This window comes from Colletotrichum phormii, assembly GCF_030913505.1.
Source record: "Colletotrichum phormii strain CBS 102054 chromosome Unknown BDP81scaffold_8, whole genome shotgun sequence".
Lineage (NCBI taxonomy): Eukaryota > Fungi > Ascomycota > Sordariomycetes > Glomerellales > Glomerellaceae > Colletotrichum > Colletotrichum phormii.
In genome coordinates this window covers 257,904-270,300 of record NW_026851450.1, presented here as the reverse complement: position 1 = coordinate 270,300, position 12,397 = coordinate 257,904, and the positions used below count along the sequence as shown (strand labels likewise).

The window sequence follows — 12,397 nt, the reverse complement described above, 5'->3', positions numbered from 1 at the left end:
TACCGTTTTGCGGCGTAAGCCGCTTGACAGCCATCAGGTAGGGATCGTCGCGGGCCGAGATTACACGTACTGGATCTCTGCAAGTAAGCGCAGAGTCTTCCCCCCGAAGACATCGAGAATTCACCAATCAATTGCCCCCAAATCCAGTCTTCAAAACAGCCGTCCGAGTGTCCACGTAAGGCAAGACGTTGTTATGATCGACATTATGGCTAGTTCACTGCGCCGAGGGTGTGCTTGGTGTGGCGTCGGTGCGTTCCACGCGCGCTAAAACGCAGACCTGCTGTCTGTCCGTGTCTCTCGGTCATGGCGCTGACGGTTGCACCTCATTATTGTGGAAGCGAATGTTGATTTCGGGGCGTCGCGAGTGAGTATCAATGTCACTGACTGAGCCGCGTCGTCAACATGCGCTTCAAGGTAAGGCTCAGGTTCTGGACTGGTACGCTCTGAAGGATCGGGGATGCGATAGAGCCTACATGTTCATCAGAGAAACGGTAATCCTTCACTCTAGGTCACCCATTGTTCATGCGTACTGAGAATTTGAAATTGGCGACAAATCAGAGCATCAGATCATACAAGAAGCATTGAAATCCTGCCCCTACCAAGACGGGAGTAACCAAGTCGGTGGCCCGGCATAAGATGAACTGACACGGCGCTGATCCGCACGGGGATCCTCTCTGACTTCTATTTTGGGTTTCCCGCGATCTGATCTCCGGGCCAAGGCCGGAGGTGGTCTTATTCTCGGACTGGGGACTTCATGTCTCTTACATAGGCAATCCCTTTTTTGTTATTGCATTTACCAAGCCAGCAGGTATTCAAAGCCAGAGCTTCTCGTGCCGTTCTCACCAACACGAAGAGCTTACAGGCTTTTACTTCTTTCTTGCCAGTAGGATTCCATCAAGATTCGCTGGCCGTGGCGGCCCCACCCGGGGAGAAGATCAAAGCGTACACTTCCGGCCACGCCTGAAAACCTCAATAATAGTATGGGAGACTTTGGAGACGAGAAATGGTCTCTGTCAAAGAACAAGAATTGCTGCATCCACTATGATATGTCTTCTACTGTGTACACCTCGACGCTCTGCAACAAAAACCAACTCAAGAGCCGTGAAAAATACTCGTGCCATGACGCAGAGGGCGGAATATGAATTCCTCCCCCGCTCCTTAGTCATCCACTGGTTCAAGTCCATGTGATAAGCCCCGCCCTTGACCACAAGTCTTTGGGGTGTTGTCGTGCGGACAAGAGAAGCTGCGAAACGCGAAACTATTACCAAGTGCCCACCGTTGTGCTTCCGACTTTCCACATTGTCCCAAAATCGAAGGTGACCGCGGGCTTTCTCAGAGGAAGGATTATATCAGCCGTTAGGATAGGACCCTTGCCATCCTTCTCTCTTGCTGCCCCCCCCCACCTCCTCCTTCGCTGCTATGCCCCAAGCGTCGTCGGAGCGGGCCGCAAGCCAGCCGAAGCGCAGGTACACGTCAAAGGCCTGTGAGGAGTGTCGGCGCCGGAGGGCAAAGGTGGGTGGAATATATTTTCCTTCTGGTCGATCAGCCCACCACACACCTTTGGGAACCAGCACAGTCTATACTCGTATAGTAATACTCGTAGTGACAAACGAGTGTTGATCTGGTTTTATGTTTGTCATAATACTGACTGAAAGGTGCCAATTCTTTTAGTGTGACGGACTACGGCCCATCTGCGGCCGGTGTTCCGAACGTTCCATCAACTGTCTCTACAGGAGTGAAGAGGATGGTCGCAAACCTGCTTCCAAGACATATGTGCAACTTTTGAGAAACCGGATCGACCTACTGGAAGCCGTGTTACAGTCCCACACCATCGATGTCGAGGCAGCCGTCGCCCAGCTCTCAGCGGCCGGGACAGCACCACAACTATCGTCCATCGCGAGTACGTTAGCAACTGGTAGCGATGCTGGACTCAGCGCCTCGGCCTTTGACGATCTCTGTGCGACCTTTGAAGGAGCTCTTTCTCTGGATGAATCGGTCAACTATGACCAGGATGGAGAGATGCGATATTTCGGTCCAGCGAGCGGTCGCTTGGAGTTCCAGAGTGGTACGTATCGGGTGATTAGTCTTAGCCCGGCCGGGGTGGTTATTGACCAGCCTGTAGAATCTACGTCAGAGTCCGACGATCATGCTAGTCCGTTGACATCCAAGTCCATGGAGACAAATCGCTACATCCTCCCTCTGGAGGCAGACGTCTACCCAGAGGATCTCACAACAGAGCTCATAGACCTGTTCTTTGAGTATCAAAATCCCTGGTGTCAAGTCGTCGACGAAAAGCTATTCAGGGAGAGCATGAAGACGCAAGGCCGCTTCTTCAGCCCATGTTTACTCAACTGCATTCTTGCTCTAGGATCACGCTATTCCGATAGAATCGACACCCGCTCCATCCCAGAAGACCAAAATACAGCCGGCAAAATCTTTCTTCAAAAGGCCGAAGTGCTCTTGCATTATGATATGAAACGACCGACCATCACGACGATTCAGTCAATATCCCTCCTAGTCGGGGTCTATGTGGTACGTTTTGGAAGAGACAGATATCACAGTTTCTTGTGCTAACTACAGAAAGTCTTACGGATGTGATGCTGCCGGATGGTTACATCAAGGAATGGCGAATCGACTGGCTCTAGATATGGGTCTCAACCTCGACGCATCTTCGTTGTCTGGCACGTGCCACATGTCCAATGAAGAGGTAGAGCTGAGACGACAGATTTACTGGGCACTATATTGCGACGACAAGCTCGCGGCCATCTACACGGGGCGAGTATGCAGTCTTTTGGTAAGCTCTACCTACCGAGTTACATATGCCAATGGTAATGAAAGGACTCCCTGTATTGAATTACATAGGATGTCCAAGGCGCTGTCCATCTTCCATCGACATACACACCAGAACAAATGAGAGCAGGAGCAAACGACTCACACGACGTAAATCGATGCAACAAAAAGGTCCTCGTACAACGCGGTCTAATAGGCCTCTGTCGAATCCTCGAAAACATCCTCCTGGCTCTGTACGCCACGCAACCAACTATCCTACCATCTCCCCCCTTCCCTAAACGGAACTAACAAAAGGCTCCTCAGATACGCTCCAAAACCACTCTACAAAGGCCCCCAAAGGATATCCTTCCTCCAATCCTGCACCCTCGAGCTCAAAACCTGGTTCTACGAACTCCCCGCCGACCTCCGCATCGACAAACACAACGACCTCCCGCAAGTCTACACCCTCCACATGGTCTACCACACCTGCTGCATCCTCCTCTTCAAGCCCTTCCTCCTCAAATCCAAAGACACCCCCGCCGCCCTCAAGACCGACACGGCGAAGCGCGCAGAGGTCCTCTGCATCGAGTCGGCGAAACGAATCTGCCACGCGGGGAAAAAATACCGCCAGGTCTACGGCTCGTTCCGGCGCAGCCCCATTTCCGCCACGCACTGCACGCTTACCGCGGCGCTGGTGCTGATTCAGTACGCGAGCCCTGATCCGGAGTTTGCGAATACGGGGAGGCCGTGTTGTACCGTCTACATCGAAGCATGCCTCGAAGTCCTAGCGGAACTAGGCATCTCCTGGCGTCCCGCCGCCAAGATGCGATGCGATCTCATAAAGTACCTGTACCAAAAGTACCCGGAGCGGATACCAAACTCCATTCTGCAGCAGCAAGGCGCCCGCAGGGATCCGGACCCGGATCCGACGGCGTCGGTGGGGGTCGAAAGGGACATGGACGGCGCGGCGGCGCCGAGTTCTGCGCAGCCGCAGCAGACGCTGGAGCAGAACCTGTGTCCCCTGATGAACATGATTGACCAAGATTTCGCGTGGGATGCGTCCAGCGCGGCTGATCAGGCGCTTCAGGGGGCGTTGCTGAGTAACGGCGGGTCGGAGTCGGCTTTCAACACGCAGTTTGCGCTGGCGGAATCTATTAGTGAGCTCGGGGAGCAGAACGGGCTGAGTTTCATGGACGATAGCTTTTGGGCGGGGATGAATTTTGATGTAAATTTCGAAGCACAAAATCCATGACGGGGATTGGCTGTGGAAGTATTTACCTTGATAAGCGTATGGTTTTGATCATATCATTACCTTACTAGATATTATATCCTTACTTTCGGAGGTTTAAATCCAGAATGGAAAGCAACTTGAAGGATCTTGCGTTGATATCGGTGTGTTCGTTGTGGGGTATTGGTTTGAAAACACACCGTTGATAAAGAACGACGGGGCTTTATAGATGCTTTGTTTCTCAGTGGAACTGGTACATCATTCGGGTGACTAATCTAAAACTCTGGCCTTGGGAGTTGCAATTTGAGGCAAGTTCAAATGTCTTGTCATTTGTTTATTCTCCCGTCAATTACAGCATTGCAGAAGTACATTCAAGTGCGTCGTAGTTGAGGTAACGACCCCAAGGGGCTAGTCCGATCCTTTGCCCGTTATTGCATTTAATCAAACACCTTCGACTCAGACGTAATCTAGAGAAAATATGGAGATGTATCTATTGTCGCCAGTCCGTAGTTGATGGGATATGTTCAACTATGGTTCGTCCAATAGTATTGTCAACCACAGGATTACACATACATTCTCTGGTAAGGGACAAGGTTGTGATCTTGATAATAAGTACATCATCTCTAATTATTCCAAGACGATGGCATAAACGAGACAACGGTATTAACCTACGCTGTATCTTCTTGGCTTACCTAACGTAAAGAGGCTTTATAACAGAGTTGCTTGACACACCCGTTTATTAACATCATAATTCCCGTGTTAATTGTAACTCGACGCACCGTCCCAAAGAAAAGTTCTCTTGACACAGTACGTATTGATTATGTCTATACTATCTTCGGGAATCATAATGCCCGACGCTGCCCGAGTCCCTTTCTCAAAGTGAATCCTCGCCCGCTACGGCAGGCTAATTCGCACCCAGGCTTTTTTACCCCGCAAAGCTTGATTCACCTGAGATAAGTAAGTAGTTTACAGGTGAAACAGATCACATTCGTTTGTGGACTTGAGCGCGTTCCCATTCATGCATTGCGAGAAACCTTTTCTGCGGGCCATATCAATTCCCCCTCATACACGAACACGAGTATTACTATTTGTCAAGGATCTCGAGTATCTCAACGATAGCGATGAGTAGTTCGACACAGAGTACCAGACCAACTAACCAACCTTCACCATGTCTCACATCCACATCAAATTGGATCAAATAAATCATGGGTATGAATGAATTCCCTTACATACAACACTCCTATGAGCATTACGTGAACCAAACATTAAGCCAACGCGTATAAGCGCCCGCAAGTGAACCCCATCAATCCAATATCCATCAACAGTAAGATACGTGACCCTTCCAACCATGATTAGCAAAGACCCAAGGAACTTTTCCAAACCCCAAGGCTACCCTGATAGGTAGATGCAATGCGTCCCGCTCTCCTCCTTGTGCTGAAGACCGGGTCCGTTTCGGCTCCCCATAATAATGAGTGCGACCACCTAGGGACTTTACAAGCCGTTGCTAGGTCCCGCACCTCCAATGTGTCCGTGATCTCCGTCGTGGCTGCCGACAGGGCGGTTCTTGGGCGCACCAGGCTCACGAATGTGAAGTCCCAGAGCGGTGGGATCAATGTTCCTGTGTCCCCATAGCAGAAGGAAACCGAAACCAGGCTTCGCAAGGACGTCCAGGATACCATAGAAGACAGCCTCGGAGTCGGGATGAATCAGGTTACCGCCCTCGGCAACGCCCCACGCAATGGGATACAGGAACCACAAGAAGATGGTGAGCACGCCGCAGTTGCGATACGTGGAGCTGACCTGACCACCAAGTGCACCAGCGTGCTTTCGTCCGTCAACCACAAGCGCGTAGACGACATAGAAGAAGGCAAACATGCCAAACACCCAGTAACCCCACTTGTAGCTCGTGCTTGTGAGGGCGCCGACCAGACCCGTAACAATCATGATCTCATCCGCGAGGAGGGCAATCATGATGCTAGGCCAGGGCATACCGGCGGTGAGAAGCAGATCCAGAAGCAGCAGCGGCGTGGTGATGAACCAATCGATGTACCGCACGTAGTAAATCTCGCGTGTGCCGGCGCCGCCAACCTGGCTGTTGTGGCGGGGGAATTCAACTTGGATGGGCACCTGGCCCAGCCCGGCGCCCATGGAGAAGTATGCTATGCAAGCAACGAAGGTAATGGTGGCGGTGATGTAGTGGAAGATGCGGTGCGTCTCTCGCTTGGCGAAACCCATTCCCAGGAAAACAAGAGTGGAAAATGCCATGATAGCACAGATGGCAAAGTACCAGTCAGAAGCCCGGGCAGAGATGCCCAGGTCGGCTCGCTGGCCAACGCGGGAGTTGGTGTTGAGAGCGTCGTTCGCCATTGTAAGTGTAGTTCGCAGCTCGGTTTCCTATGTCGATTGAAGACGGGTGAGAAACTTTGAGCGAGACGCTGCTGGTTTTGTACGCCTAGGTGTTGGCAGTAGATGTAAAGCTGCTGTGGTCTACTAATTTGGCATCATAACGAGGGGGCTTCTACTTGCCATATATCTTCATCTGTTGTCCTCGGCCAACATCAGATTTAGGCCCGAGCTAACACGATCCCAAAAGCCCCTGCCGGTTGATCCGCATCTAGCCATGTCGGATGACTTCACCCAGGTGAAGAGGGGACAGGGACAGGTAGTATTGAGATTTCCATGAGCTCTGGATGACGTTTAGACTCGAAACACCAACCTACCGCAACATGCAGACGATAGGCTAGTCGTCGACGCGAGGACACCATCGCGATGGAGGAGTAGCTTCGCCGTAGCCCAAACAGCGCGACACCCTCGCAGGTGAGACTAGGCTAGCACCGGCCATTGGGCCAAGACGGGCGCTATGGTATTCCAAGCTCGAGCCGTCCCTGTCAACCGTGTCAACCGTCCAGAAACGACTGCAACGCAAAGGGATTCTGTCACTCGTCCTTCAGCCTGGAAGCGGGGTCAGGCGAATGAGATCAAATGAGTTGTGAACTTTCTCCCCGCGCAAATCCTTGACGAGTCCATGACGGCTAGAGGCTGTAAACCCTGGTTGTCATGTCAGGCTGGAGGCGGAGAATTTCTCCGCGCCAGAACGAAAACGACCCATTTTCAAAGTAATTCACTCAGTGCGACTAGGGAATGATTTGAAAATAGTTTTTCGAAGTAGGGCGACTGTGACAAAGTTCCGACGTAGGCATGTAAGGCGGTTGGCGCAACAAGAAAGGATTCGAGGTCGATGAAGTCACCACTTTTGCCGGCTTCTAGACCGGAAGCTGCCGAGTGGTATTCCCGGCCCCACTAAGCCGGAGCTAGCGCCGGCAAGTGATTTGATGTCTGCAGCGCAAAGCCCGAACGACTTGGCAGCAGACAGGACAGCAGGTCTAGCCCGTCCAGCTTCCCTTCGAACTAACACTTCAACGGCTGGCAAGGCATCACTAGCTTTCTTCTAGAGGTAGCCGTAGGCAAGAAAACATATTTGGCTTCTGCTTGGTTTGCCGATCGCCAAGCTGTGTGCGCGATCTGTCTCATGTCCACGATTTCTGCCACCCTTGTGTCAAAACAGGTCTGGTGACCATGTGCTGCACAGTCGTGGTTCCCACTAAGTTGCAGATCTCTTCGAGCCGAACTTACAGGCGAAGTCTCTTTGGCGAGTTTGGCGGCCGCAGTGTGTCGTGTAGGCATTGGCAAATCGCATTCCGTTGAGTGATTGCCATAGCTGTAGCTAAGCTTGAGTAGAAGGTCGGCAAGCTTGCGGCATGTCTCCACGCGTCCAACCTTACCCGGGCCAGAATTGTTTGCGTAGGCGACCGGGACCGCGTACTAGAGTCTAGGAGGGAGAAAGGCGGCGTCCTGAGCACTTCCGAGCTTCCGAGTCCCTCGTCGTCTGATGTCGTCATTAACCCAGAATCAATTGATGGGCAGTCTGTCGGCAGTTCGAGCACGGATGGGGACGGTGGTCCAATGTTCGAGCGTAACCAGGAAATCATCCCGGCCAACGTCGGGCCAGGCGATACAACCCACCTTCAACCGTGCCTTGAATTCTGAAGTTCGATCAGCCGTTCCTGAACTCTAGGCAGCTTCGCAAAAGATAATTCAGACCTGCCGCCTGAACCCGCTGGTCAATATCGCCAGCCTGATTTCACCCTTCAGCGCTGAGGCTGAGGCTACATGTTGTTGATAGACAATACCTCACGTACCTTAGCTAGGCAACGTCATCTCCACATGCAAAGATGAGAGACGAATGCCAGGGAAGCGAGGATGCTCGCCATCCGTGAGTTCACCTGTCTTGCTTGTTTTGCTCACATCTGATCACTGACCGCTTCCTCATGTAGTTACCTATCAGGGAACTTTGCGCCGATTCAATCATGTCTCCCCTTGACTCCCTGCACTCACGAAGGCACGATACCTTCTGATCTCGCAGGAGGCCAATATGTCCGCAACGGCGGCAACCCGGTGACGAATGATGATGCGAGCCGAGCGGCGCACTGGTTCGATGGGGATGGTATGTTGAGTGGTGTTCTCTTCCGCCGGGCAGGCGAAAAGAACACCTCGATTCAGCCAGAATTCGTGAATCAATACCTCTTGACCGACGTCTATTGCCACGCAAAGACCAACAAGTACCTGCGCCGACCAGTCGTGCCGAGCATTGCGACGCTGGTAGATCCGGCCGTGAGCATGTTCCGCATCATGTTCGAGGTTTTCCGAACCGTGTTTCTGGTCTTCCTCTCGCGACTCCCAGGGTTTGGTCGTCCTGTTAAGAAGATTAGCGTTGCCAACACCAGTGTTCTATTTCACAATGGAAGAGCGTTGGCGACGTGCGAAAGCGGCCCCCCTCTCAGATTCGCGTTGCCGAGTTTGGAGACTATTGGTTGGTTCAACGGAAGAACTGCAGAAAACGAACCACTGCAAAGCGCTGAGAGTGGCTTTGGGGGTACAGGCATCGTATCCTTCATGAGAGAGTGGACCACGGCCCATCCGCGAGTTGACCCGGTGACGAAGGAACTCATTACGTTCCACGCGACATTCGTCCAGCCATTTGTGCGTTACTCCGTGGTGCCACCGACGACAAAGTCCGGGACTGGCCGCTCTCCGGTGTTCGACCTACCGGTTCCGGGAGTCGAGTCGCCGAAGATGATGCACGACTTCGGGGTATCAAGGCACCACACCATCATCATGGACCTACCGCTGTCGCTGGACACCATGAACCTGATTCGCGGAGTTCCAAGCTTGTCGTACGATTCGGCCGGGAAGTCACGCTTCGGAGTCTTTCCACGACACCAACCGAACGCCGTTCAATGGTTCGAGACCAACCCTTGTACTATCTTCCACACCGCCAACTGCTGGGACTCGGTTTCACCGCAGGCAGACATCAATGGTCCTCGTGTGTCGGTCAATCTCGTGGCCTGCCGACTCACTTCCGCGTCCATGGTGTTCAGCGCCGGCAATCTTCCTACGCCAGAGGTGAAGCCAGTGCCTCCCGAGTACGCCGAGGAGGAGCAGTGCCGGTTGTACTACTACAGCTTCCCACTGTCGGATATCGCCGGGATCCAATATAACATCAGACACCAGTGGGCTTTGTCGGCCATCTCCTTGGAGTTCCCGTCTGTCGCACCGGCGTACTCGATGCAGGAAGCTCGATACGTTTACGGATGCTCGACTGGCGAGGCATCTTATACAGTCGCCCTTGGCAAAGCTGCAAAGATCGACCACTTGGCCAAGTTCGACGTTCGAACGCTGATAGCACGAGGCATCGCACAACCACCGCAGCCTGTCAAAGGCTGCGTCGACACACGGAGCATATCCCAGGTTATGGAGAGCCGGGACCCTCAGGATCCCATCAAGCTCTTCCGAATGCCTGTCGGGTGGTATGTGCAAGAGCCACGATTTGTGCCTCGCCGTGAACCAGACTCCGAGGACGACGGATGGTTATTAACATATGTGTTCAACGAAGCTCAGCTTGACGACCAAGGCGAATGTGTGCCCAACGCTGCGAGTGAGTTGTGGATAATCGACGCGAAAGAAATGAAGAAGATCGTGGCCCGAATCAGATTGCCGCAGCGCGTACCGTATGGATTGCATGGTACCTGGTTTAGCGAACAGGAGATTGACGAGCAAAAGCCATTCGAGAGAGTAAGGACTCTGGCTTCATAATAATTTTTAGCATAGGAAAACTTCTTTTGAGGGCGGTTGAAGGGATACTGGGCCTGTCTAATTAGCGGGTGGAAATTTTCTTCATGATACCATGTGATTTCTGGCAAACAGAGAAGGATTGGTGTGCATTTGTAGATAATACGGCACCTGGCCCAACTCAATGACAAGTAATCTGATTGACGAGTAATCCGAATGTGTGTAAGAGGTGGGACTTGACGAGGCCGGAAATCGGAATCGTCGTTCGGCGGTTCGTCGCCTTCGTATACGTGTCGCGAACCGGGGTGAGAGAACGAATCGTCGTCTCTTTGATCGGAACGCGTCAAGGAGGGCGTTATGCTTCGGAGTGGCCTTTGCGTTGGGTCCAATGGCCGAATGCTTCGGTGAACGATAAGACAGAATCACGTCGTCCAGGTTGGATGTGGCATCCAATTCTCTACCCGCGACTGGCCACATCGACAACGGCCTAGGGGCAAATTCCGCCCGTAGGCTAAGTCGTAGTAGCTAGCAGACGCAAAGTCAGCAAGATTCAGGTTGTCTTACCCACCAGCCAGTCGCTCGCTAGTCACACCGACGCTGTGTGCCCACCTGGCACCATGGCATTACGGCACAACCACCCCGAACGGAAACCTGCGTCGGCAGCACTGAGGTGGCAGCCTTTGGGGGCTGTTGGAGGCTGGACCTTGCTCCTCAACGCTTCCCGCGGTGCGCTTTGGGGCCGCATTGCGCCTTGCGCTCCATGCCACAGGTTCGCTGCCCAGCGCCCCGGAACCCGCCCCCCTTCGCTTCTCCTCCCTGGCCCCGGGCTGCAAATCCCCCTCATCAAGAGCATGTTGAGGCTCACGGGCGGGAAACGCGTCAATCTCAACGACATCCGTTTCTGTAGCCGCCAACGACTATTTTCGCTACGATATCTTCCGGCGATATTTCTTGGATTTTGGGACAATCTGGCGATGCCCAGACATGTGGTGAGCGCCGAGAAATGACCCCGCAGGGCAGTCAGTGCTGAAGGGCGTCGACGGTCAGTCAAGGGATGGCGAGTGTTCGGCGTCCAAATTTCATCTTTTGGGCTCCGAGATTGTGAGGTAGACCAACTTCCAAGACCATCCCGAGCCATCGTGTGTGTCATGGCTCGCCGTAGACATTGCTCCCCCGCGTCTTCCTGGGCGAGATACTTTCTACCCCTCTTCTTCCCCCAGGTTCCCCGGCATTTGGATGGGCCCCTGGTTCGTGTCGGTGCAGCGTATGCGGTCCCATATGCCTTTTTTGACCTCCAGAGATGTTTCCATTCCCAAGTGTCCGAGACTTTTAGAGAGGGCTGGCCAAGGGTTGGCAGCATGGAGGGCCCCCACACTTGCATCTGGCGGCAGACAGATCTAAGGTCCGTACCGGGGGACAGGGCCGTCGGATTGGTGCAAAAGTTTGGGGCAGTTAAGCTTAGCAAATGCCAAACGGGGCTGCTGCAAGGTGTGGTTGTAACTTGTCCAAAGCGATGGGCTAGAGCGAACTGGTCGATACGTGGCAGCAATTGCCGGGCGTTTGCGAACAGTGTCCCAGGCATGGCGTGTACATTGCTCAAACTTGGCCGTCCTCCGCTCCTTGATAGATGGATAGTTTTCGTAGAGCGGAGTGGCTGCTCATGCTGTCATGTGAACTTGGAAGTGTAAGAGGATTGAGGATTGCTATGCAGGCTCGTCTCGGCGTAGCACATTGGCCAAGAAGAGGTCCACTGCGCCGACAACGTCTGAGCTGCTGGCGTCGGTTGGTGCTGTCGAGACTCCAGAAGAGAATCCGTATCTCGATGCACATTTGGGCAATTGGACTCAAGCAAGCACAGGCTCCTCGGCTCTGATAGCCACAACGAAATTGAGAGAAATGCATATTTTTTTGGCGTTTAGCATTCGGCGTTTGAAGTTCGGGAGTGCAAGTCGACGCGGGAGTGGTCCCACACGTGACACTGCAGACCACGTACGCGCCTCTAGAGTTTGGAACTGTGTGTACGCCGTACAGGGTATTGTGTAGGTCTGCGCAGAAGTCGGGAGGAGAAGAAATGACTGATTCTAGCGGTGTTTGGAAACGCAAGGTCAGCAACCGATCCTACAGGCCTGCGAAGTATCCGTCTAGCCAGGTCCCTGAGGTTGGGGCATGGTGTGTGTCGGGATAAGGCTTGCCATGCTCTGCTCACCTACCACTATGGGAGGAGAGGTGGATGTGGGATTGCGCGATTGGCCATCGGCTTCGATAGGCCTC

At 53.1% G+C, this 12,397-nt stretch overlaps 4 protein-coding genes across 4 annotated transcripts; 3 read left to right on the top strand and 1 right to left on the bottom strand.

Moving 5' to 3' along the window:
- Positions 1-1,419: 1,419 nt before the first annotated feature.
- Positions 1,420-2,574, top strand: BDP81DRAFT_318007 (uncharacterized protein; the record flags this gene model as incomplete). The annotated part of the gene is made up of 3 exons (XM_060584313.1): positions 1,420-1,512; positions 1,672-2,065; positions 2,123-2,574. 3 exons carry the CDS (start codon positions 1,420-1,422, stop codon positions 2,572-2,574), a joined length of 939 nt encoding a protein of 312 aa, XP_060446124.1.
- A 667-nt stretch (positions 2,575-3,241) lies between these two features.
- On the top strand, positions 3,242-4,021 carry BDP81DRAFT_317065 (uncharacterized protein; the record flags this gene model as incomplete). The annotated part of the gene is made up of 1 exon (XM_060584218.1): positions 3,242-4,021. The coding sequence occupies one exon, from the start codon at positions 3,242-3,244 to the stop codon at positions 4,019-4,021; it is 780 nt and encodes a 259-aa protein (XP_060446123.1).
- Positions 4,022-5,488: 1,467 nt separating this feature from the next.
- BDP81DRAFT_317106 (bacteriorhodopsin) lies at positions 5,489-6,364 on the bottom strand (the record flags this gene model as incomplete). Its single annotated transcript, XM_060584225.1, has 1 exon — positions 5,489-6,364. The coding sequence occupies one exon, from the start codon at positions 6,362-6,364 to the stop codon at positions 5,489-5,491; it is 876 nt and encodes a 291-aa protein (XP_060446122.1).
- Positions 6,365-8,639: 2,275 nt separating this feature from the next.
- Positions 8,640-10,456, top strand: BDP81DRAFT_425385 (carotenoid oxygenase). The gene has a single exon (XM_060590212.1). It carries the CDS (start codon positions 8,675-8,677, stop codon positions 10,148-10,150), a length of 1,476 nt encoding a protein of 491 aa, XP_060446121.1. The 5' UTR covers positions 8,640-8,674; the 3' UTR covers positions 10,151-10,456.
- The last annotated feature ends 1,941 nt before the right edge of the window (positions 10,457-12,397 follow it).

Bases quoted from the DNA above. Each gene is read 5' to 3' on its own strand.
- BDP81DRAFT_425385 (XM_060590212.1), top strand. From the start codon at position 8,675: ATGTTCCGCATCATGTTCGAGGTTTTCCGAACCGTGTTTCTGGTCTTC.